Raw genomic sequence first — 25,681 nt, 5'->3', positions numbered from 1 at the left:
CTGTTTTGCTTGATGACCATTTCTTTTTCCATCTCACCCTCCCGCTGGCATTTCTTAGCCATTTGCTTTTTCTCCTTCTCTCGTCTTTTTCCCCCATCAGTCTTTACAGGGCATGCTCTCCTCCCTTCAATCTGAGCTTGACATTCAGAGGTACTTGATGAAAATCCAATTGCCCCACAGAGTTAGTCAGCCTTTTTATCTTATCTGCATCATGCCATTGTGTTAGTGTGTGTGGCCATGTTTGCATCCTCACTAACATCTGCTGTGTGACCGCGTTCCCAACCCTAATGCCCTCGTGTCTCTTTAGCGCCTGCTCTGCCTGGGCCTGCCAAGCACACTTGGCTGCCAGGTTAAACCAGTTCTGGCCATGAAAGCTCCCACAAATGTCAAACTGCACTTAAACTAAAAAATGCTTAAATTCTTTATTTGTCTGTACGTGTATGAGTGTGAGAGAACTGAAGTGTGTGCATGCAGGTGTGTTCAAGATAACCTGGTGGACCTGCCCTCGTGCCTCCAGCTGCATTAGCTCTGCAGCACCACACGTCTGCCATGAAGAAGAGCATTTCATAAAGAGCCCAGTGTTCAGTGACCCCTCAGTTGTAGTCCCACCTTGTCCCTGTAGTACAGATCCCCTTACAGCGCCGCACAATAGCTCAATGGCCTCTGTAGTCTTGTCACACATCATCTTATTGTAGCTGTGGTTCGAGGATGTCACGTCATGCAGATCAGATTTCGGAGTAGCCAACTGATCTTAAAGTTTTGATATCACAGGTCTTGATCCTCAGTCAGTGGTTAAAAGGAATATCTTCTTCTGTAGACTCACATTGTAGCTTTTTGTTTGATCTCTTTCTGTGTGTCATCCTGCAGGGTTTCAGACTCTGGCTCATGCAGGTGTATGTTTAATTTAAAAGTTGAGACTACTGTAGTATGATTTGAAGCTTCCTCATGCTGGATAATGTTTAGAACAATCATGTGCTTGTGAGACAGTACCAAACAGCGTTAGATGTGTGAGCATGTATCAGTGACATACAGTATTGACACATCTCTGCACTTTTGCATGACTGCAGTCTTTTGGTTTATTTAGTTGCTGTTCTGAAGTCAGCATCAAAGGTGCTTTCTTCTAACTCACCAAAGAATGAGATGCAGTGTTATTTTCTCACTCCACCGAATGCATCGTATCTTGAAGAGTTTGCTCGACACTTACTGGAAAATTTAGAAAGCTTTGTTCAAGAATAACAAAAAACTGCATGCACACCTTGTGTCCACGGTCTCACCCTTAACGTGTTATGTTTATGTGCCTCCCCCTCCAGAGCAGAAGCCCAAAGCACGGCCCCAGTCCACAGCCCGGCGTCGGGGACCAGGTTGACCACGTTTCTCTGGCCTCTCTGGAGTCACTGGAGACCATGTCTGAGGCCGACGCGCCAACCGGATTCACCCGCGGCAGCCGGGTTCGCGCTAGCCTGCCCGTGGTGCGATCGACCAACCAGACAAAGGACCGCTCGCTAGGTATGATGTGCATCAGGCTTTTGGGTTGAGGGCAGGAAATTTCTTATCTTGATTTGACTTTGCTGCTTGACAGAATTTGTCTCATAATTCTGTTTCATCCCCAAGATCCCCAAACTGGCAATATTTCACCCCAGAGAAATTCTTCCATCTGGTCTATTAAGAACTTACTGAGAATAAAGGCTGTATCTCAGGTCTTAATTTGACCTTGTGTATAGACTCAGATGAAAGTGAATTGACATTAATTAAATTACATTTTGCAGCTCTTCTTGCATAATCTCCGCCTAACTTTAGAACTCTCGGAAATAACTCCGAACCACACCACGATCTCACCATTTCACCTTGTCCAAGTTTCTTCCTCTCACTCCATCTATCTTCTCCTCTCCACCCTCCCGTCTCTCTCCACCTCAGCTCACAGCTCTGTTTTAATTAGAATTCATTTCCTCTGTAGTGAAAGATTAGGGAATCCATCCACAGTATGCCATCGTGTTATTGACAGGATTAGAAATGGGTCGTCTTATCAACACATGGTGCTTCATTTGCATCCACACGCAGGAACGCTCTAAGTTGTGCAGAATTAGGTTGCTGCATTAGGGCGAGAGTGGTGGAGAGAGTTTGAGAACTTCACAAACAAAGTGTAGAGTGTGTAATTTTTTAGGAGGACAGTCTTCAGAGGTAGCTTGCAACCTCAGCAAGGCATCTGCTGCTGGATAATAGCAAAGCATCTGAGTGGCACGCCTTCTGACCAAAGTGAAAATGAATGAAACTATAGGGTGCCGTTTTCCACACTTCTCGGTGCCAGGACCGCCTCTTGCTTTGCTTGAGGAGCAGAAATGCAAAACCTGCAGAAAAACACGTTTTAACAAATACACTTTGCCATGCATGCATGCACACACAGGGACACACACACACACACACACACACACACACACACACACACACACACACACACACACACACACACACATGCTCCATCCGTCTTTTTCAAAAACATCAGGACAAAGCGTTATGACAGCAGGGGGTTATGCTGTGATGAAAGGGGAGGAGAGAAAAGGGGGCACCACTTAACTACAGTGTCCCTCCCACAGTCTCTCACACACACAAACACACAGGCACACACTTTGCTGGGTCCCAACGGACGTTAAGGGCTTCGTCTTGGGGCTTAGTATCTTCAGCTTGTTTTATAGGAGTTGTTACGTGATCATAAGACACAGCAGAAAACAGGAAACCCTTAAAACCCCTAATGTGAGTATCAGATTTAATCTACAGTGTGGGATCAAGTGTATTGTATTTCAAGTAATGTATTCTGTGGTACTAATGTATTATTTATCTGCTTTTTTGTTCCATTTCAATCTTTGTGATAATATTAAGGAAGGCAGAGTGATATGTTTTTTACAATTCCACTTAGTTTAAGCTTTTCTGTTTAGCTGGAGAAATGTGGAAAACTTTTCAGGCTCAGACAGTCTGCAGCGCTGTGCCCATTTGGTCAGGAAACCCACTGGCCATTTGCTTCCAGTCCTGAGTGAAACCTGGCGCTCAGGAATGTAACACGACTCTTCGTCAAAACCGAGCTCTTCAGCTTTGTTGCGGCAAATAAAAGAGATGTTAAAAAATTCAAAACTTCGCAATGCGTGCTCAATCAATGGGGCTTTGTCATCAAACGCATTCACGTTAATTGCTAACATCTGGGTGAAAACTAGCCGACTGTTAACATAACAGCTCTCGGGGGGGAAGGATGAAGTTATTCTGCAAATGGGCACTTTGTTAAGTTATTACTACCTAGAAACCCAGACGGACCAGAAAGAGCAATGATAGACTCAGCAACTTTATTTCCTGGGTTTGCTCTCTCTCTGTCTCACTCTGTCTCGTGGAGCTTGTAGGATCTTGTATAATATTTCACCAACATCTGGTAGCTTTTACTGGCTCTGCCCTTTTATGGGGTTACACCAACTAAAACCATACCTTCTTTCCTGAAAACCAGCTCTTTTCGAGGTTTTTGAGTTGCATTGAAATGTCAAAAAGGTCTTTTGTCTCAGCAGTTCATAACATGTGAGAATGGCTGGATGATTGTCATGAAATAAAACAAACATAACTAGAAGAGACACACAAACATTTAACTCCTTTGGTCTTGTCATTAAAGTTATATTGTTGCTACAGATGACCCCTATAAAAGTCACTGCCATGCTGTTTGGAGCAATGAATCAGAGAATAGAAATAGAAATGTGTGTCTTTTTTTCTTTCCCCTGGCGCTGTTTATACAAGTGCAGTGTGGGCGTTTCCAAAATTTTGCGGGGGAGACATCTGTTTTTTCTAAAGCGCAGTACAGAAGCCACACCCAGGGTTCAGAGGTTCAGGCTTTGGTCTTTTTGATGCACAACTTGTGCTGTTCCACCCGGAGCACACAGCCCTGCTTCTGTCATTTATATCTGCCCCAACTCACTTTCTAAATATCAAGTAATTTGTCTGGAATATAGAGCAGGATGTTCTCAAGCACGAACAGTAATATGAACAGTTCAGTGGCAGGTTTTCGTACAAGAATGGTGCTGAAAATCCACCAGGAAAACATGCACCACAGAAAAGTTTCAATCAGTTGTGATGTCCCTTGGGCAACAGTTGAGCATTCATTGGCTCAGTGCAAAGGTAAAAAAAAAGAATGCAGTTCAAATGTGGTTTTGGGCACAGGAAAGGCACAGGAAAAGGTGATTTTTACTTAGATCATACATTGGAGGTTGTTTGAGGCTTACCCAAACTGCAATAAGCACGCCTTTATGTCCGACCAGATCTGCTGTGGCACTGCCTTCTGTTCTTACAAGATCAAAAGTAGCTGGAAAAGGTACAAATCCAGATTTTGACTAACTTTAATTGAGCATATTCTTAGTAAACAGTTGCTAAATGCGGTTGGTAAGTCAGTACTCGTTGGTTCATATTTGGAAGGTTTCGACTCATGTGTGAAGTGCTGTGCTCGAATTACAAGATTAACACTGCAAGGAGGACTGAGCCTCTTAAGAATCCAGCAAAACAATAAGTGAAACACAGGTGTATCACGACTCATGCAATTTACAGAAATCACATGCCTGTCTTAGTCATAGCAAAGACTTTAAAGAATTGAAAGGAGATTACTAATCACCCAGCTCCTCTGCTTTCTGTCTGCAGGCGTGCTGTACCTGCAGTACGGGGACGAGACCAAACAGATCCGCATGCCTAATGAGATCACCAGCATCGACACTGTCAGAGCTCTGTTTGTTAGTGCCTTCCCGCAGCAGCTCACTATGAAGATGTTGGAGTCTCCCAGCGTTGCCGTCTACGTCAAAGACGACATGAGGAATATGTACTACGAGCTCGCCGATGTCAGGTAAAGATGTATGTCTGCATGTGATAAACATGGATACAGAATAAGGCAGACAGCATGTGTAAACACGACATCCAGAGTTCATAATGCTCAGTGCTTTCAGTCTTCCTCTGAAAGTCCTTTCCTTTTCCCCTCCCTGTGCACTTCCTGTCTACACTGCCCTCGCACAGGAAGTGCCACCGGCCAGGAAAACGTCTCGCTTCCTTTTGCCCTCATGTTGAAATTTAAGTTATTTGAAAAGGAAGCCCTATGGCAAAATGTCTCCGATACACCAAAACAAACTGAAGAACACTCTTGAGAGACTCGATGACTTTCCTCCTTGTTGTCCTCTCTGCTCTGGTGAAAGTTTGACTCTAAAAAGTTTGAGCATTGTGAGCTACGTCTTTGAAAACTTTTAGAGGTCCTTTTATGCCTTTCACAGTGTAGTTTCCAAAGTATTGTGTGCTGAGTTGTGTGTATCATTTACAAGCACACAAACACACATACTAGCTCGCTTCTTTTACTTGTTCCTTGTACCTTCCTGGTTGGGTATTCACCAGCATGTCTTATCAATAATACAGCAGATTCTACGTATCAAGACAGTATACAGCCATTTGTTCTAGTTGTTTTTTTACAAAAAAAAATTCAAAGCGTTACTCTTTAAGACAGAGGCAACTTTGCCCCACTGTCCCAAGAGATCCTGCTCAGGTGCAGTGTGTACTTTGTGACTAATACTTAATCAGGGCTGTAAAAAATGTCCCGTGATTCCTTAAGGTTGGTGCAAGTGTCCAGGGTGCAACACCTTAGTGAGAGAGTGAGACCAGCAAAAGAAACAACACTCTCCGCTTCTGCAGTCGAGCCACGTTTCAACACAGCGTTACTCGATGTTTTTATAGACTTGAGAGATTTAGAGGAAATGTCATATGAGAGAGGGCTGTCAGAGCCTCTGTCAGGGTATCTACCCTTGGCAGAGGTGCTAAAGAGATCCAGGCTGAGGCAGGATCGGCCGCTGTCGGATGGTGATGTCTGGGCTCTCTATTTACCATCGAATGACTCTTCCCCGTACAGGAATATCACTGATCACTCCTGCCTGAAGGTGTACCACAAAGATCCAGCACAGGCCTTCAGCCATGGGCCAAGACCTGCCAATGGTGATGCCAGGGTGAGTACTCAGCTGACACATGCTAACACAGCAGTGGAAATTATTGGCTCGTTAACAGCAGCAGCTGCAAGGAGACGATCAGATAGAATTGTAAGCCTGGCCTCCAACTCTTCTCATCCTGTTTGCGGTTCAGGAAAGGAATGTCCCCCTGCCTCTTCTTAAGCTGTTTAGAGGGGGTCACATATTGTTCTCCCAGGGGCTCGCGATTGGGCCTCGCCTGTATGCTCTGGTGCAGCTTGCTCAAGGGACAATTGAATTCAAATCTCGGGACTATTTTCCTCGTTCACTCTTCCCCCATTATCAGCCCTAATCTCTTTCTTGTTCTGATTCCAGCATGTTTGTTTCCTGCTGATGTAACGAAACTAAAGCCCCAAAGAGCCGTTTCCTCAAATGTCCCTCCTCAAATCCACCTCTCTAATCCGCCTGACCCTTTATCTAACCCGCTGCTCCTCTCTGCCTGCTGCAGATTTCCAGGCGGCGTTGCAGCACCATTGTGATACTGCAAAAATTACATTAACCTTAGCTTTAATCCCATTGCCACATAACTGTATGTGTCACGTTAGTGTGAAGTGAAATTGATAAAGTTTAAAGGAATCATGAAGCAAACATGATGATGGTTTAAGAGGTCTTGGTTCAGAAGACTTTGAGGTGCCGCCAAAACTCTTTTTATTCTCTGCTGCTGACAGGCGAGTTGCTTCGGCTGGCTCGCGATGATGAGGTCCTTCAAGGGGAAGTGAACAAAAGACATGAGGAAAAAAGATGGCAAAAAAAGATAGAACTGGAAAAAGTGAAAGGGTGGATTAGTGCAAAATATATAAGAGCAGGAAAGATTGTAAACTGGCACTAGCAGAAAAACATTACTTGTGTGTTGCAGCTTTTCTCATTTTTTTTTTTCTTTGCAAAATTCCTGTTTAAAAACTGTGGCACTTGCTGACTCAGCAGGGTTGAAAAGTATAACTTGTGCCGCATGAACGTAAAGCAAAGAGAAGCAAGTCAACTTTACAAGAGCAAACGTTGTGAAATCAAAGCATGACGCAGAGATGGGCTGAAGGAGGAATTGTTCTGTCAGTGTTTAACCAAGCTGTACTTGACACAGATATGAAGAGTGGATGCGGTTTTGGGGCGTGGAGGTCGTGCTGGTGAATGCCGCAGGACAGGAAAAAAATAATTAGTTAGATGTGTTGTATGAATCCACAAAATTTGCATTCTTGTGGCAAATCTTGGCAATCTGCCGTTGCCCCACAAACATATTGACAAGTTTTAACAGACATGCACACAAACACATTTTGTTGTAAGCAGCGTCCTTATTCTTGGCTGCTGTAAAGCTCCAACTGAAGATTTTTTGTTTGCTGTCTTTGCCTTTTAAAGAATGCTCGAGAGAGAGACAAAAAAGTCTTTCTAGTTTTTGTTTTTTTCTTTCCAACCTCTTTTAATAATGAAGTCGAAACCCTGCCACTCAAAGCAAAAGGGCAAATACTAGAACCTAATGAACTGTACACCTGTTCAAACACTTTATCAGGGGGGTATACTTCACATCTGTTTGGGCTATTCAGTGTCCTCCTCCTCGCTGGAATACCAGGCCCCAGATCAGATTGAAAGTATCATCTGCACTTACTTCTGGTATAGATCGAAGCTCTGCGGCCAAATTGAGCTGTCTCTGGTTATGAAAACAACTCTCAGCCTGTCTGTCAGTAATTGATTTAAGGCAGACAGATGTACACAGTGACTGATAAGTAACTTGATAAGCAGAATATGCTGCAGACTGCTTTCTTGCATTTGAAGCATCTTTTTTGTTATGTTTCATCCAATGAAAAAGCAAGAAATATTGGGAAATGTTCATCTTGTGCAAGGAACTGTGCAGACAACGGTGCTTTGCATTCACAGAAGAGTCAATAGTGGCAGTCAGAAGAGATGTTATGTACACATAGCTGGAAGAGGTATTTTGTAAACAGAGGTTCACGTATTGGCCAGCCTCTGTTCTCCTCGGGGTAATCCACGTCATTCAGTATTTATTCAAAAATGAAAAATTGAATGTTTGGTTTGTTTTTCCACACAATTGTCATGATTAGCAGCACCCATCTTCTGTTTTAACACCATTGCATAGACAGCAGCATAGCCCATCCAGCTCTTTAAATGTTGACAGACTCCTGCATGAACACTGCAGCACTGCTCCTCTTTATCTCTTTAGCTTGGCTGCTTCTGAGGCTCTGCAGTTTGTGAATCAGTAAAGGAACCTTTCCATCTCCAACATGAGATTGCGGGCACTTTCTGCGCTCCTACCAGACCCGCTGCCCTCATTATTGGAAGCTTAAGAGCACGGTGGAAACAGAGACGGAGTCCACGAATCAAACTCAAACCAAATGTTCCTCATCACAGCCTCTCGTTCGCCTGACGTGGTCGCTCGTGTGCTTACTTTTTCAAGCCTTTACTCCTCTGTTTGGTCTCCAAGCAGTAATGTATAAGCTTGTTGTACAGACAAATACAGGCTGGCTTAATAAAGTCAGTGTATTTTAGGGATTTTTTAAGAATGGTTAGTCTTCCAGAGGTGGAACATCTGTTTGGGATTGACGAGTGATGCCTTCTGGCCCAAGTGATTCTTATAAGGCTGGAATTGGCAAAGCAGTCAGAGATGTTATTTAACGTTCCAGAGAAATTCCTGCACAAGAGGTCAACTTTTCATTTTATGTTTGTCGGCAACCTTGGATGGTGAAAGGCATTTGGGTTTGATGATAGTCTGCAGTGGCTCTGTGCTTCTTAGATTCCCTATTATAGTGTGTTTTGTTGTTTGGTCAGACTCACTGCTGCCATATTTATGGGCTGTGTGCTTTCACTGTGAGCAAGTTTCTTTTTTTTCCGCCCCTTTGTTATCACAGCCACGCCTGAGCCCTTTGTTACTACACACTTTGAGCAGTTGTTGTTTTCCAGTTCGTACATACACGCACCTATTTCACACACATACACACACTTGTCACACCTTCTTTATTGCTCTCTTCGCTGTATTAATCTGTATTGGCACTGGGGAAAGAATAAAGACACTGAAACAAGCACAGCGTCAAAAACTGTACCTGAACTTTTTGAAAGAAGTTTGCATTAGGTTTTGACTTGTCTTCTTATGTAGGTGTTACCCATGAGTCATACCTTGAAGGAACAATAGCTTGTTTGTTTGACTGGAACAGAGAGCTAGACAGGAAGAAAGATGGATTTGACTCGGCTCTGCATGGGACACTCCTCTACACAGTGTTATCATACCTTGCACGTGACACATCTATGGGTTCTATCACTGTTTACTCACTAGGTTTCAGTTGTGCTTGTTAGCGTGGAGAAATGTTTACGTCTTTGGGAAGGTTGGAATAAATAAACTTGCTATATTGGAGTCATGCTTGTAGTTTCTAAGGTGGTGGTATAGTTTCCATTGTTGCTTTTATGCATACACAAGTTTTAACTCAACCTATACTTGTGATATATTGATATTAGCAAGACAATATAATAGAAACAATTCCCGCAAGTGATGATAGTATAAATACTAGTGTAAATACTAGCATAGTATAATAGCACAGTTAGCAAACTTGTGTCAGTTGCACAGCAATGCAGTACCTATCTCCAGTTTGCGTTAACTAAGCTAGCATTAACTCACAGTAGCTAACATTGTAGCTAACATTCGCTAATGATAGTTAACATCGACTTGAGACAGATACTGCATTACCGTGTAACGGACAGTAGAGTATAATACCACAGTTATCAAACTTACTCTACTGTCAGTTAGACAGAAATGCAGTATCTATCTCAAGATCAATGTTAACTAAGCTAACGCTAGCTAATGTTAGCCACCATTAGCCACTATGAGCTACTGTAACAGCAAGATCTCTATATGTATTGAAATGATAAAAGGTTTGTTTTGGTGCGTATGAGTTCAACTTTTCACCTGTAAAAGGAAGAATTTTGTAACAGGAAGTAGCCTAATGCAAAGAATAGACAAAGCTAACTCTGAAGAAATATGATTAGACTACTGTTTATGTACCTCACACAGCAGGTGGCTCACCACATTAACCAGATTTCCTTTTACTTCTGCTGTGTACCTGTAAGACTTTTTGTAGTTTTACCACCCACAGCCTGAGCACTCATACTTTTCCCTTAAGCCACTTTAGTTAAATGAGGTTAGGTTTATTGTACTTTAGCCTTCAAGGGTCCTTAATGGTTTTCTGGGCTAAAGAACAGCAGCTCAGATTAGTTGGCTGTTTAAACAGAATTTTCGAGACAGATCTTGTTGCAAATTAACAAACTGCTTTTTGGCCCTGGAGGTGCATGTGTAAACTCTTCTTAGAGAGCGCACAGTCTTATATCAAAAGCACACAGAGTTAATTTACAGTTGGAAAAAGAGTCTTTATAAAACTATTTTTGCAACTAAAGAAATAAATTTGTGTTGATGTATTGTAATATTATACAGAATAACATCCACGACTGTGAGTGAAATGCACTGTGTACCCAGGGATAGTAGCCTTGCGAGTAACTACTACTGCTGACAGTCTGTTTTCTTTGAAAAACAACATTGTAAATGGAGTTAGATGGATTTTTTTTTATTTTCAGGGTAACTTCAGTCCAGAAATACAGGATATATATAAAATAGATGTATGCAGTCTGGTTTATTGATCAGCCCTTGAAATAAGAGATTTGTTTCTAGACTTTTTATGCATTATTTGAAGTAATAACAATTCCGGCTGTTAAATCTTGTCAGTTTACAACATCTGTCTACTTTTGTGCTTTTCCAGATGCACAGTGAGATGGTGCATGCCGGTCGTGATGGCCCACACCCTCTGAGACAGCCCCCCATGGGTCCCCCACTACATCACCCCATGCAGGGAGCTCTACCCCCGACTCCCCACTCCATGCCCCCATCCCCCTCCAGAATCCCATTTGTCCCACGACAGGGCTCTATACCTGGCAGTGCTACTATCCCAAGGGACAGAGTGTCTAACGCCAACCCTCAGGCCCGCTCCAACTCACCCTGCCCCAGCGCCATCCTGGAGAGACGGGATGTCAAGCCAGATGAGGACGTGGGTGGTAAAAGCCACAGTCTAGCCAGGGGAAATGAGGGTTTGTATGCAGACCCATACTTGCTCCAAGAGGGAAGAATGAGCATGGCTACTGCCCATGGACCACACCCCAACCCTGGGCTTGATGGTCCAGAACATGGCATGGGGGGATTTCACCGTGCCTCCATCCGCTCCACAAGTTCTTACAGTGGGCCCAGCCCCACAGACACTATGGATCATCCCTCTCTGTACAGGCAGAAGTCCAGAAACAGCCAGCTGCCTACTTTAGGCTCCAAGACACCTCCTCCATCCCCTCACCGGATGGCTGAGGTGCGGATGATTGACATCCATGGCGGGCCTCCTCATGGTGTGCCACCTCATGGCGTTCCCATAGAGAGAAGCTCACCTGTGCGCCAGTCCTTCAGGAAGGAGGAAGTGACAGGGACCAAACCCCGGGGCAACATGGGATCACCTGTAGTTGCAGACCTCCCAGGTCACCTCCAGGGGCCCATCGCAGCTGACCATCAGACACGGTAAGCACCAGGGGGACCGAATGTTACATACATGGGGCTTGTGGGATTGTTAAAATTAGGATGAAGACATTGCATGGGAGCATGGACTAACTCTGCATCCCAGTTTCACTCTAACCATGAGCTGCTGGTTTTCAATCCCTGTTTCATCATCCATGACTGAAGGCGAGAGTATAACCTGTCCTCTCACTGTCTTGAGTGCCAAGATCTGCACATTGAGAACAAGACTAATGCACATGATTATGCATCAGTTTGGTTTGTGTATACAACCAGTTCTGCTTATTTGACCATTGTTTTCACAGTCTCTATTCAAAGTCTGGAGCTTCCAGTGTTGATTTTTATACAGTGTGTAGACCCCAGACATAGCTACCACCACTGAAACAGGATAGTATCTTGAGACCCCATTAACCGACTGCATATTTTTCCGTTACTCAATGACTATTGTTCTAACAACAATCCCTCTGTAGAGTCTATTCAGCTCGGATAATCCAGCAGACCTTTTGGTACCTGGGTTTGGTTTGTCTCCTCTGACTGAGAGCACATAAACACAGACGGAGAGCAAGAGGGATGCTTGCCACTTAGCCAGGCAAATGTGGTTTCATTAAAAAGGAGGTTACACAGGCTATATGTGTACCTAGGAAAACCAAAGAAAATATTGACCAGGCTGAATACGTATTTGAAATGGCCCAATCAGTCAAAAGGATCGCGCTGGACCACCTGGGCAGCCCAAACCCCCCATTATAAATGCCCTGGGAATCTGGGAAAAGGGTGTAGGAATTTGAATGGGAAAGTACTCTACTTGACTTTCAAAATAAACATAGTCCCAACACTCAGTGCTCTGTAGCTGTCATAGAATTTATTCATGTGAAATATGCTGTATGACACTGAGGTTAGGCATAGTTGTGTCTATTGTCTATAGCACTGTTAAAACCACAACCCCCCCACCCCTGGTGTCCTTAGCTGGCCCCATATCCTTCCTCAAGATAAATGATGACATCTGAAAACAAAAGTTGTTCTCTTCTCCAACCTCTAGGCTTACCAAACAATCTCAGTGTAAAGTTCCCTATCCCTAATTCTATCTCAGGGTTCTTTCTCATCTTGAGTCATCCATCTTCTTTATCCCATTTGGACTCAAGTGTTTTCTTTTTGTGAAAAGAAGGAGTCAAGTGCTTTTGCACTGTCGTACTTCAGAAACTATTTATTTGACCAGAGTCAATATTTACTCGGGACTTAATTGCAAATCAATTGTAAAAAAAAAAAAATTGTGTAATCCCATGAAAGGACAAAAAGAGTCATGGTCAGGTAATAAAAACAATTGATTATTCTGTTACCCCCCTCCCATTTTGATTCTGAGCTAATATTTGCTCTCGTGGCAGCTATAATATCCAATAGGCCTCAGTGTTGAAAGTAGAATTTTCTGATGTTTCTGCAGAGAGCGAATGAAGGCAATGGAGCACCAGATTGCCAGCTTGACTGGTCTTGTTCAGCATGCACTTTTAAAGGGGCCAAACAGTAGTGGCACCAAGGAGCCTCTAAGGTAAGCAATCACAGTATAGGACAGAGTGAGGCATCAGGGGAAATGGAGTTTCAAATGAAAAGCCTGGCTATCCAGCCAGAGTGGGAAAGATAAAATATCCCCTCCATAATGGCCATATCAAACACTCAGGTTAAATAGCATCTGGTGAGGAGGAAATAGGTTTGACTGTGAATGTGATACTGAAGTCATTTGCTCTCTAGATAAATGGCCACTACGTATGCTTTATCTGGCTGCATTTCAGCTCTTTGCATTTCGATCTTCTCTGTGGAGACTTTGTGTTAATATTTGCTTGACAGTCAGTCTCAAAGCTCTGTGACTGCAGTGAATTTGTATGTTTCTGCGCAATGTTGAACACTGACGAAGCTCGTTAACATCATTTAACATCATTTTAACCCCTCTGGTTTGTCAGTCTTTCCCATCATACTTTGTTGTAATGTGTTTGTTCTTACTAATACTAACTTATGCATCTTAAGTGCCCAAAATGCTGTTTTTTCCCTGATCAAAATCCTGCTCTTATGAACTTTTTCTCTGGCTGCAGTGAGAGACCACCGAAAACATCATCCCCAGCCCACAGTGCACATAGCTCAGGTTAGTATCACTGCTATTCTGTTTCGTTTCCTGACTTCTTTTTTTTCTAAATAACAATTTTAGCGCCATAATGTCTTGTGCAGACAAGCCCACACATCAGTGTCAGTCAGCAGTCCGCAATGAGCAGTGCTGGAGGGAGAGAAAACAAAGTCAGGCTTCTTTTCTTGTCATCAGTTCATATTTCCTTACAGTCCTTTCCCCCGTACATCCACTTTAATAGGAGATAAGAGACGAGAGCCAGCAGAGCTAGCACAAGCTCCTCAAAGCACTACTTAAAACAAGACGCTATTACTTCTCAAGCCTGCCAAGATGATTCAGCGATTCAATCTCGGCTCTGCAGCGGTCTGTAGCCAGATCTAGGTTTGATAAAAAGATCTGCAACCTCACCAGTGGCAGAGAGTGAAAACACAACACTATTCATGTGTCTGGCAAACTAATCTCATGTCTCATGACACATTTCATACATAGCTCTCGGAGGGATTTGCTTGTCATGTTGTGCACGAGTGAATCCCCAAAGCATTGGAAAGTTTCAGTGCAGGCTTTGATCTCGCCAAATTACCACTGCATCAAGCATGGGAAATCAGTGGAACCTCTTTTTGCCATCCCTCAAATGCTCCTTCACTGTCACCACAGAGCCTACACTTATTTTGATTGACATTGTGTCCCCAAGCGCCAGAACACAACCAGCAGTGTACACTGTAACCTGTATTTCAGGTCCAGGCAGCTGTCAGGTAGTATGTAAAGAAAAGGGTTTTGGGATTATGAAGACAAACGTTTGTGCTTTTACCACCTCAACAGAGGGTGAGTCTTAGAGTGCACTCTGAACATTCCCTGACCTATCGTGTAACTCATTGGCAGGAACACTACTTTCTTTCGTGGACCTAATGTTTCTGAGGTTAAAGGATGGCTCTCCCACACTGTAAAACAAATATTTTATCACTTACCTCTAGAAGTACCCAGCCAAGCACATAGTTTTGGTTTTATTTGCACACACTTTGTGAAGTTCTTCTTAAAAGACAGCAATCAACTCTCAACCTAATACCTAAGAAAACTGTGACAGCTTGGCTTTTTGTAGTGTTAGTGATCGAAGTCTTTAATTCAACCCACTTTGAGGAAACATGAATGGGATCAATTTATTAACCAAATTAAATCAGTTCTCCTTCAGTTTTTAGATGTTTGATGATAATAAATAAATGTCATTGCCAAAACTCATGCTGGAACTTTTGAAGGGATTGAATGAAATTATTGTTGTTGTTGGCCATTTAGAGACTCTCACCCAGACCACAAATATTTGCTTGCTTGGTTTCCATGGTTTCATCCTCTTCTCCATCTCCTAGCGTTGACTGAATTGGCAAAATCAGTTGACAGACATTTCAGAGGTGCAGCCAATATGAGTGCCGGTATATCTGTGCTTATTGTGCATAGGCAGAGGAAAAGACAACCACAGAGAGTTCAGGCAGTCAGTACTAAACATGAAAAACAGTAAGTCAGATCAGTGTGTTGACAGATAAAAGTGTGTTTGCAGACATGTTTCAGCATGCACATATGAATGATAATCAGCCTGTTTTGTTTGTTGTTGCCTCTTCATATTATTTAGGTAACAGTTTTTATGCGACAAGCTGTAACTTGTAACATCTTTTTTTATACATACAAACAGGTGGTTCCCCAGTCTTGGCTCCCAAGAGCAACCCAGCCCCATCAGACAAGGGCTCAGGACCTCTCAAAGTCGACCTCCTGCAGTTCAGGAAGAATGTTTCTGACCTCAGGATGCAACTTCATCAGATGAGACAGCTGCAGGCAAGACCTCTTTCTCCTTTTAATTAATTTCAACTGTGTTAGTATCTACCACAGCTTTGTATGTTGCTAGTCCTCTAACCTCCCATTCCCACTGTGTGCATCCCCTCAGCTCCAGAACCAGGAGGCACTGCGGGTCCAGCTGAAGCGGGCAGAGCAGGAGATCAGTGTCAAACTTGCAGAGGCCATGAGGGGTCTGGAGGACCCTATCCAGAGGCAGAGAGCTTTGGTAGAAGAGGACAGGCACAAGTATTTGGGTCTGGAGGAGCGTGTCCTCTCACAGCTCGGGTAAGTTTTTGGTGTTTTATATAGTCTGAAATTGATTCGGTTGTTTGCATTAATTACTGGATGTTTATTGGTAGGGATTTTCACTCCTTTCATGAGAGTCTTGCACCAGTATTATTTAGCACACACCCATGCGGCTTCAGTCAAGGTGCTTCCATTTATAGGAAATCCCCAAAAGGCCTCATTTTTATCAGCTCACCGATGCTTTTCACTCCTAAACTCTTTGACAAGCCAACGCCCTCCAAATTACAGCCCACAGGTTTATACAGGCAAGCAGTGCCTGCCTCTCAGAGACAGCAGACTAGAACAATGGACCCTGCCGTGGAGTAACTTCTCACTGCTCTTATTTTAATTCACTTGCCTCATCTTGCCAACAGGGAGCAGTAATTGAATCCTTTTATTTGGATGTTTACAAGGTCAAACAGCATCGTCTTAATAAACACAATGATAGCAGCTTGCGGAGACTGGGAAATGAACAGGCAGGAAGTCAGTGGATTAAACTCACTGTTACCTTTGGTATCCAGCCAGTTGTGAGTCAGCAAAACACGGCAGCTAGCACTTTAAATAAGGCTTGGTAATTAGGGTCGTTTGGCTTTGAGACCAGTGGGAGAATGTGGTGTGAAAACCACTGCCCTCTCAAGAGAAGAACTAAATCTATCATGACCTATAAGGGCACATTTTGTAAGATTTTATAACTCTGTGGCAACAAAGATGGCTCAGTAAAGTTTGCTGGTAATCCAAGGACAGGAGTACTTAAAAAGGCAAGGTAACAAATTAGTCCAAGGAGTTTGTAATAGGATGATTTATCAGTGGACAATTGTTCCTGTTAGCTTCAGCTGAACAGTGATTTACAGTGTATGAAACAAGCAAATGAAATCTTAAGTACTGCACATTATGGAGATGCACTGTATCTGTTTTTGTCTGTGGGAGGCTTGATAAAAACGGGAAATCAGTTTCCTTTTGTCCTCAGATGGAATTTCCCATCATCATTCCTATCACCAACAGGCCTTGGCATAGCGGGGCATTTAACACACTGCCTCCTTTTTGCCTTCCTCACTCCCTTTAGGGGAGTTCTGTGAAAGAGTGTTTCTCAAGGGTACCTGGCCACAATGAAACACCATTTCAGTCCCTCTCATGCAATCCAATGCTGCACACAATGTTATCATTTGGCACATTTCCCTGTGGAGCAGCCATTTTTTCCAAGCACTGGGATGGCTGTGAAGCAGCGTGATATGTTTTCTATGTGAAGAAGTACTCTCTCTCACAAATAAGCCCTCATTCAGTGTGCAAACATTAGTGGTTATGGGATGTGATCCAGTCTAATCTAGACTAAGCAATCTAATGGAGACAGCAAAGTGAAATGCATTGTGGAAATGTTTGGCAGTGTTAATCATTGCACATATTTTGAATGTGATCTAATTTTGTCCCTTTGTATGGATCATGTCCCACAGTCTGACTTCACCTTTGCCCATTGAGGATCGCTGCATGATTTTTAAGATAAATGATTGTGTTCTGCCCCCTGGTGTTTGTGAAGGGTAAATAAAATGTCAATAGTAGTGTGAAAATCAGTCAATTCTTTTACCTCCTAATCAAATTGTGCCCAGGTAGATAAAGTCAGCATAATAGAAACAAACAGTCCCTCAACTGGAATACATTTTTTATTTGGGAACATTTAATCATGAGTCTCCATTCAGTTTTCATTTCTGGCTTTGAACAAACTGAATGCTATTTTGTCACGGTTAGTAGTCCCATGCTGTATTTACTGTTGTAAGAAAACTGGATTCTCCCTCTCAGCTCTAAATTCTTTGTCCTCTCCACTGTGCTTTTTGTTCGTCTCTGCAGTGAGCTGGAGCAGTACGTCGTCTCTCTGCAGAAAGACTCAGCAGTAACACACAGAGTAGTTACCCTGAAGGATGTGGAGGAGGGAGCGGTGACTCTGAGGAAGGTGGGAGAATCTCTGGCGGGGCTCAAAGGTAAGACAACAGATAATATTCTCACCACTGAGAACAACATGTGTATAATAATAACTTTTAGCTAAGTTTATAGTCACTATGATTGTGACTGAAAACAAGTGACATACAAGAAAGTGCTCTCGTCATAGATTGGATATATAAAGGAAATATGATTTAAATATTTTGGGCTATTTTCCAATATTAATATATATCCTAAGATGTCAAATGTATGCAAAGACACAGTAAAGTAGTTCAGCTGATGGTAAAAGCATTAAACTGTGTTGCTCTAAATTCTCCATTTGTGTAAAACAAGGGCTGTAATAACTAATTTTGATCTGATGTTCCTCCCTTTCTATACTCAATGACCAGATTTTTTTGTATAAAATCACAATATTGTACTGTAATATTTGTAATTGTTGTTGTTGTTGTTGTTGTTGTTGTCCCATGCAGGTATTTCTAAATAGTAATGTATCTCACTGAAGGGTTATGGTGGGTTGCAGTACCTTAATGAGCTGGTTAGCCTGTCTAATATGAGATGTGGTATCATGACAGTCTAAATGAAATTCTGAGGGTATCAGAAATAACAATGTGCAGAGCAATACATAAAATTTCAAGATTCAGACTTTAAGAAATTGAGAAATTTCATCAAAAACATTCTTAAAACAATGGCATGTTTGTCTGTGTGTTTCCTCAGGAGAGTTCCCGGCACTGCAAACCAGGATGCGGGCTGTGCTCAGGGTGGAAGTGGAAGCTGTCAAGTTTTTGAAGGAGGAGCCTCATAAACTGGACAGCATGCTGAAGAGGGTCAAGAGCCTGACTGACGCGCTCAGCAGTCTGAGAAGGTAGAGGAAAGATGGAGGGAAAAAAATCAATCAGTGGTGATAAAGTCAGGATCAAGAGAAGAGGTGTGCTGGGGTGTGAGGGCTGAGGGTGAGAGAGGGAATTGAAGATGAAAACAAAAAGCACTCTGCAGAGCTTCACACAGGGGTCTGTGATGTGGGAGATTGTACTATTTGATAATACGGGCAAGCCAGCCTTCATCCCATCAAAGAGGTCATTCCATGTGGACAGAGGAGTGTGGCGTCCATCGCCTTCGCTGAACCGATAAGTGAATTAATTTGGTGGACACTGCAGAGCCTCATTTCCATTTTAATATGTCACAGATACCAAAATCACTCTTGACTTTTCTCTCCCTCCCCCTCCATGACTCTCTTGTCTTTTATCCGAAACACGCCCGGTTGCCAAATCAAAAGGCATTGCATCATAGCTTTTGGTGGTGTTTCACCACTCATGCCAGAATTAATCAACATTATTTGTCAGCATTATTATAGAGTTTGATCTACAACCCTGATTTCACCACTCTGACACTGTGTAAATAAATGAGAATGTGATACTATGATCATCCTCTTTAACATTTACTCAATTGAAAACAGTACAAAGTCAATATATTTAATGTTTTACCTCATCGACTTCATTGATTTTTGCAGATATATGCTTATTCTGAAATTGATGCCAGTAACAAATAAGGACAGGAGCAACAACATATCATGATACTCTATCATGATACTATCAGTTTTGATAGTATATCAATAATATGATAGAGTATCATGATACTATCAAAACTGATAGTATCATGATAGAGTATGAGAGGAGCATCATTGAAAGGCTCAGGCGTTAACAAGCAAGGATTTGAAAATCAGTGTTTTCAATGTGGCTTGTATCACATACTGTTTCCGTCCTCTCTGCAGAAGTGCTACTGAGGGCCAGCAGAAAGGACCCGATGCTTCTGCTAATATCCCAGTGGGAAACAGCCCTTCAGCAGCAGCAGCAGCAGTAGTAGCAGAAGGCCCTGCAGAAGCCCCCCCAGCATCAGCCCAGTCTGGCTCCACATCAGCCCCACTGGAGCCCCAGAGCTCCACCATCAGATCAGAGGTAATGCCTTCCTCTCCGGTGGTCATCCATCATGTCCAGAGCTCCCCGGTCCACATGCAGCAGTCCCAGCAGTCTGCAGCCTTGACAGCTCAGCCCAGTCCACCGCTCACCCCCAGCCCCTCTCACGTCCCTAGTCCCAATCTGAGTAAGAATCAAGGTCGGGAATCTCCTAAGGGGGCAGCCATGGATCCACAGAGTCCCGCCCGTCATAAGAAGACACACGGGAACCCAGTGAATAATGGCAATGGTGCTGCCAATCAAGGTCTGGTCATTGAAGAGCTCCAGAACAGTCAGGACAAGAGCAAAAACAGAGCTATGTCTATAGAGGTATGTTGGTCTTTATTCCTTTATTTTCATCCAGCATATTAAAGCTGTGGTGATATTCAGTTGTTCTCATTAGCATCCTGGAAATGTCAGCTCTGTTACTCTGGCATTATTTTGCCCTTTAAGACTCCTTTCGTTTTTTTTGTTGTTGTTGGTTTTATTGTCGTAGGAATAAAAATCTCCTTTAGGAACTTTCTCTCTCTCCTTTTTTTTTACCCTGTAGGCTGCAGAGAAGGAGTGGGAAGAGAAGAGGCAGAACATGGGTCATTATGATGGCAAAGAATTTGAGAAGATCCTCCAGGAGGCCCAGGCCAACATGATGAAGGGCATTCCCAGTCTAGATGCTGAAGAGAACCCAGGAGTGCCCCCTGCAACCACTGGAGAACAAGCAGACATCCACAACCCTGTGGAGTCACCATCAGGTACCTTTAAGTACTTTACATAATGTACAGCACATATTACATTTACATATTACACATTTTAAAATATATGCTATATAATTTAATCTTATGGTTGTATGACAGAAGAGCCCCAGTCTGAGCTTCTGTCCGACAAACTTGCCAAGAAGGGGCCTGAGAAACTCCCAAAGCCTGCGATGGATAAACCAGCCAAGCCTGCACTGGAGAGACCCTCCAAGACTGCCACCAAGCCAGCCCCCACTGACAGTTTTACCAAGCAGGGGTCTGAAAAGCCCAGCAAGTCCCCACCACCACCTCCTCCGAGGAAGACTTACCCCAGCTCAGGCTCAGGCATGACCACCACACGCTCTGGCGAGGTGGTCTACACCAGCAGGAAGGAATCCACGTCAGCTCAGGTCAGTCTGACACCAGGTTGTCTTGTAGCAGCTGCAGCTTGTAATCTCATTATTTAGGCTGCTATTCTCAGTTTTTGGTATCACACACTTTTTTCTGGCTTTTTCATGTCTTTATTTCTTATTGTGTGGGGTTTTGTTTTTGAACTAAAAAAATAACAGTAACATATTGTAACAGTGAACGTCTATTGGCCTTTGTACAAACTTAATAACAGTTCCTGAAAAGCACAGCACATTTAATCATTCCATTAAAATAATAGTTCAACGATTTGGGAAATTTGCGTATTTTGTTTTCTTGCCGAGAGTCAGACGAGAGGATCGTTACCAATCTCAAGTCTAGAACAAAAGCAAGGAGGTGATTATCTTAGCTTAGCATAAAGATATTGGAAGAATTGAGGTCTAAAAAAAAGCTCAAAAGCTCACTAACTGTTGCACACAAACAGAAATATAAAAATGACAAGTTACAGGAGCTTTATAGGTGCTGGAAGGCATTTTTTAGACTTTATTGTTGTGGTAAACTAAGCAAATGCTAATTGCCTTTCAGCTTTTCTTTCATACTTAGCGCACAGACATGAGAGCAGCATTAATCTTCTCATCTGTCTGTTTTCTTTAGAGCACAATTACTTTAACCTTTGAATAATCTTGTCGTCTTGCTGCATGGCTTGGAAAACTAATTTCCCTCTTATAAATTAATTTTAACAGGAGGGTGAAGAGGATGCTCCACCTCCCACTCCCCCAACCAAGCCCACGAAGGTTCCACCAGAGACCAAGCCGAAGCCAGCCACCCCTCCCCCCATCACTGCCCCGGTTACCGGAGAAGAGGAGGATGAAGGGGACAAGATCATGGCAGAGCTCCAGGTTAGATGCATATGTAACCCATGCACTCACACACATACATGTACACATTCAGTCAAATATCAAATCAAACAACACAAATCAGAGGGTGTCATTTTTGCTGCATTTTTCTGATTTCTGCATTGTGGATATGGGTTGCCTATCATTTCTTCAAATGGTGGTTGACTTTCTCAGAAGTGGTGAAGGATGAGCAACTCCTTGATTTTGAATCTAACTTGTGGGCTTTTGTAGCTGTGGCAAAGGTGAAGCTACTCGAACTTCTTTCCACCTCAAAATCCTTGTCCCATTTCCCCTTCAATTTTCTCCACCTTTCAGGTTTTCCAGAAGTGCACAGTTAAGGATGTAGGGGGGAAACATGTGGTAGAACCCACCACTCGAATTGAACCGCAAATCAGAGAACTAAGACCAGGGGCCTTATTGCCCCTCAAAGACAAAAAGGTAAAATATACGTCGTCGTGCAGCTACCCAGCTAACTGCCTGCCTCTGCCAACTGTCTGATAGAATCGATGGCTGTGTCTTAACCCCTCTACAACTTTTGCACCCTTGCTTTGGCTCGAGAGAACACTGTAACAGCTGCCTCCAAAAATCTCCTTTCCTTGCTGCCTCAGTTTCCCTCCCTCTTGTGATTCTGCTGGATATCACAGCTTGAATATTTCAGGATTAAGTCTGCATAAAATGAAGCTTCTGAAAAGATGCTGTGTCTTTTGTGCACCTGGACCAGACAATGATGTGTTTTGCCACTGATTTAATTATCACTTGTCCTTCTCCTCCAAATCAATAAAGACCTCGGCACTGTATTTTACAGGCAATTAAATCGTCTTGTGTCTTTCTTTAATTACACATCTTCCTACAAAATCAGCATAATAAATATTTCTTAAATGATTGACAATTGAGAGAAACATGGTTAAAGCTCTGTAGACACCTGTTTTTGCAGACTTGGTTCACTAGAGGTCAGTCTGGCCATTTTGCATGCTACTCTCTCCCACTTATACTTTTCTGAGGAATTACTTTTCTGTTTCTCTTGGTCTTTGCACAACTTTACATGAGTTTGCTTTCCCAGCTTTACACCTATATAACCTGCACAACCCTATATAATTTTTCACATTTAGGTCAAACAATACACACTTGTAATGTACTTGTGTGACAAGGAGGACAGTTATGTTCAAGTGCAACAAATTTGGCTAGTTCACAGCCAAGTTTTTAGGTATACAAGTAGATGGTGAGCAACTAGTTGCTGTGAATATTAAAGCATAAACTATTGCACATTAGGTAATGTTATTAAAATTATTTTACTGAAGTGAAACCAGTCTGAGAAGTGATTTGCATGGTTTTAACAGTGCATACTGAGAGAACAAGACAGGAAACAGGATGTTTAAAGGTCGGTTTAAACCAGGAGAGAGTTTCAAGAAATATGCAAAAATAAAAGTCTTAACTGCAAAATAATTGACAGTGAAAGAGCCAAAAAGAAAGGCTGAACAGACAGGGTTTAGCCATCAGTAAGAAGTTTATTTGGAAATAAATCAGCTTAAAGTAATATTTATTCATTTTCCCTGCTTGCATTTTCATATACAGAATTTAGGGTTAGAACATATGGTATAAAAGTGAAGTCTGTGCAGTTCTGTAAATCATATGCTGTTGCCTTATAGAAGGTAATTGCCAAGTGCCAAGAGTTGACACTGTGGATGCCACTGCAATAATGACTGTGAATTCAGAGTTAATCCACAGCAGCCTGACACACCAGTTGCACAGTAATATTATTCCCTCACACACTGTCCTAGCAGAGCTCAGAGCCCAGTCGAGAGGATAAAGATCCAGACACAGATGAAAATGGCAATACTACTGTCCGACAGAGCCAAGGGGTATGTACGACTTTCAATAATTAACACTATATTCATATATAGTTAATGTAGGTTCTAGAATTTGAGAGATTTTAAACAGCTACTTCTTAATTTCTCAGGTCATATACTATGTGACTGGCCAGATTACCAAAGAGAATCCACCCCCGCCAGGGTCAGAGGAAACCCCCGAACACCGAGAGCCCACACAGCCTCCATCACAGGTGTCAAATGTCAATGTTAATGACAATTCTTCAAGCCAGCAGCAGCAGCAGCCGCCTCTATCTCCGAAATCACCTCCACCTATATCACCTAAGCCTGTGGGACTGAAAGGATTCAAACTCCCAAGGAAGCAAGTTAAACGCTCTGAATCCTTGAAGACCAGTACAGAAATGGAGAAGGGAAAAATCCTCAACAAAATTAACACTCAAAAGAACACTAAAGTCATCCAGCAACATGTTTCTTCTAGTAAGAAAATAGTACCCGAGCCTGTGGCAACCACAACAAATAGCATCGTAAGAGAGGCACCTAAAAGTTCTGTTGCTCCACCAAAAAATGCTCCTAGTGAAGACAGTGATCTGTCCAAAGCTCAGTGTGAGGAGGTTAATGAGGAGGCTAGTCTAAGTCCTGACTTACCTGGAGAAGAGGCACCCCCACCCCCTGACAACATAGCATTTATGATTACTAACACCAAAGTTCAGGCCCTGTCTTGTGGCGAGTACCAGGAACTGGTGAATGCCAAGAAAGGAAGCGTCCAGACTGTTACTGTAGGTAGCGCTGCGAACCGAGGCAACGCCACACCGGATCCCAATTCGCCACAGGATAATGGCTTCAACAAGAAGCCTGTCATTATCATTTTTGATGAGCCCATGGACATTCGTTCAGCTTACAAGCGCCTGTCCACCATATTTGAATGTGAGGAGGAACTGGACAGGATGCTAGCGGAAGAGCGCATTGAGGAGGAGAGTGAGGAGTCTGACACAGAGAGGAGTGGTGGGCTGCAGGTAAAAGCCCAAGGCACAGAGGTGGTTGATGGCAAAAAGGTCAGCTCCTCACAGGCCACTGCAGACCACGTTAGCTTATCATCCTCATCTTCATCCTCAATCTCTGAGTTGATGGACAGTGGAGTCAACTCAGAGTCAAATGGTGACGCCAAGCAGGATGGTAAAAAGAAGTTCAAGTTTAAGTTCCCTAAGAAACAGCTGGCGGCGTTGACGCAGGCAATTCGCACTGGCACCAAGTCAGGCAAGAAGACTTTACAGGTGGTTGTGTATGAAGACGAGGAGGAATGCGACGGTACTATCAGACAGCACAAAGAAGCAAAGAGATTTGAGATTGCGCGCTCAAAATCCTTAGCAGATGCTCCCAAGGTACCAGCCGCGCAGAAGAGGCAGGACTCCGACTCCCTCGGCCGGACGAATGAGATCCGGAAGAACACCTACAAGACACTGGATAGCCTGGAGCAGACCATCAAGCAGCTGGAGACCACCATCAGTGAGATGGGACCACACTCCCCGCGGCAGTCAGTCTGCATGGAGGAACCTAAAGAAGGCAATGGGAAAAGCTCCGAAGGAGTGGGGCTGAAGAGGTCTTCCTCTCTCCCTACCTCCAGAGGGTCAGGCCCTAAGGTACCCAGCAAAAGTTCATTGCAGAAGAAGACTAAACCTCATCTCCTTCCTCGCCCTGTAGTCATCCCTACTACTACCACCACCACCACCACCACCACCAACACCACTATCCCCAGTGCCCCCAGCACCGTACAACAGGTCTCTCTCTAGCTCTTGTTGCTCCGGGAGGCTTTGGGTCCTTCTTTTTCAGTTTACAACCTACCTCCACTCCAACCCTAACCACTGAAATTACAAAATCATTAATCCACTCCACAGGTGCTTGGAAACGCTGGAAATGCCCCCTGTGGCTTTCTCCCTCTGTGAAATCATGGTGACATGATTGGGGGTGGCATTTTGTTGGGTTCCTGGCTACCGTATTCTTCCTTCAGTTCATTGCTAAAACTCTGAGGTTTTCAGCAAGGGGCAAGCACATCATCAAAGACACTCTCATGATGATTAAGCTCTGATATCTTCCTTACTCCTGACTGCATGTACTACTGTGCATTGACTTCAAGGTTTATGTTCTGACTGGGTGCATGATCTTTCATTGGTGTTGATGGTTGAGGTGTTAAATGAGGTTCTTTTACCTGTCAGTACCTTGATTTTTC

The 25,681-nt window shown here is 43.3% G+C and overlaps 1 protein-coding gene across 15 annotated transcripts in view; it reads left to right on the top strand.

Annotated features, from left to right (window-relative positions):
• The window catches only part of LOC139346894 (sickle tail protein homolog), a 108,073-nt gene that overhangs the window by 79,451 nt on the left and 2,941 nt on the right, over positions 1-25,681 (top strand). For 5 of the 15 annotated variants that reach the window (XM_070986243.1, XM_070986244.1, XM_070986237.1 and 2 more), the window contains 17 exons: positions 1,311-1,506; positions 4,657-4,855; positions 5,900-5,993; positions 10,760-11,556; positions 12,986-13,090; positions 13,629-13,678; positions 15,336-15,475; positions 15,585-15,760; positions 17,600-17,730; positions 18,404-18,551; positions 19,458-19,968; positions 20,189-20,387; positions 20,490-20,779; positions 21,479-21,634; positions 21,947-22,069; positions 23,410-23,490; positions 23,589-25,232. In XM_070986243.1, the coding sequence (XP_070842344.1) occupies positions 1,311-1,506; positions 4,657-4,855; positions 5,900-5,993; positions 10,760-11,556; positions 12,986-13,090; positions 13,629-13,678; positions 15,336-15,475; positions 15,585-15,760; positions 17,600-17,730; positions 18,404-18,551; positions 19,458-19,968; positions 20,189-20,387; positions 20,490-20,779; positions 21,479-21,634; positions 21,947-22,069; positions 23,410-23,490; positions 23,589-25,232 (5,040 nt within the window). The remainder of the gene's footprint in view (positions 1-1,310; positions 1,507-4,656; positions 4,856-5,899; positions 5,994-10,759; positions 11,557-12,985; positions 13,091-13,628; positions 13,679-15,335; positions 15,476-15,584; positions 15,761-17,599; positions 17,731-18,403; positions 18,552-19,457; positions 19,969-20,188; positions 20,388-20,489; positions 20,780-21,478; positions 21,635-21,946; positions 22,070-23,409; positions 23,491-23,588; positions 25,233-25,681) is intronic. The other 10 variants (XM_070986248.1, XM_070986251.1, XM_070986239.1 and 7 more) reach the window with 9 other exon arrangements.

This window comes from Chaetodon trifascialis, chromosome 18 (genome assembly GCF_039877785.1).
Source record: "Chaetodon trifascialis isolate fChaTrf1 chromosome 18, fChaTrf1.hap1, whole genome shotgun sequence".
NCBI classification, from domain to species: Eukaryota; Metazoa; Chordata; class Actinopteri; order Chaetodontiformes; family Chaetodontidae; genus Chaetodon; species Chaetodon trifascialis.
The sequence above is the reverse complement of the archived record's forward strand: the minus strand, read 5'-3'. Positions and strand labels throughout refer to the sequence as shown.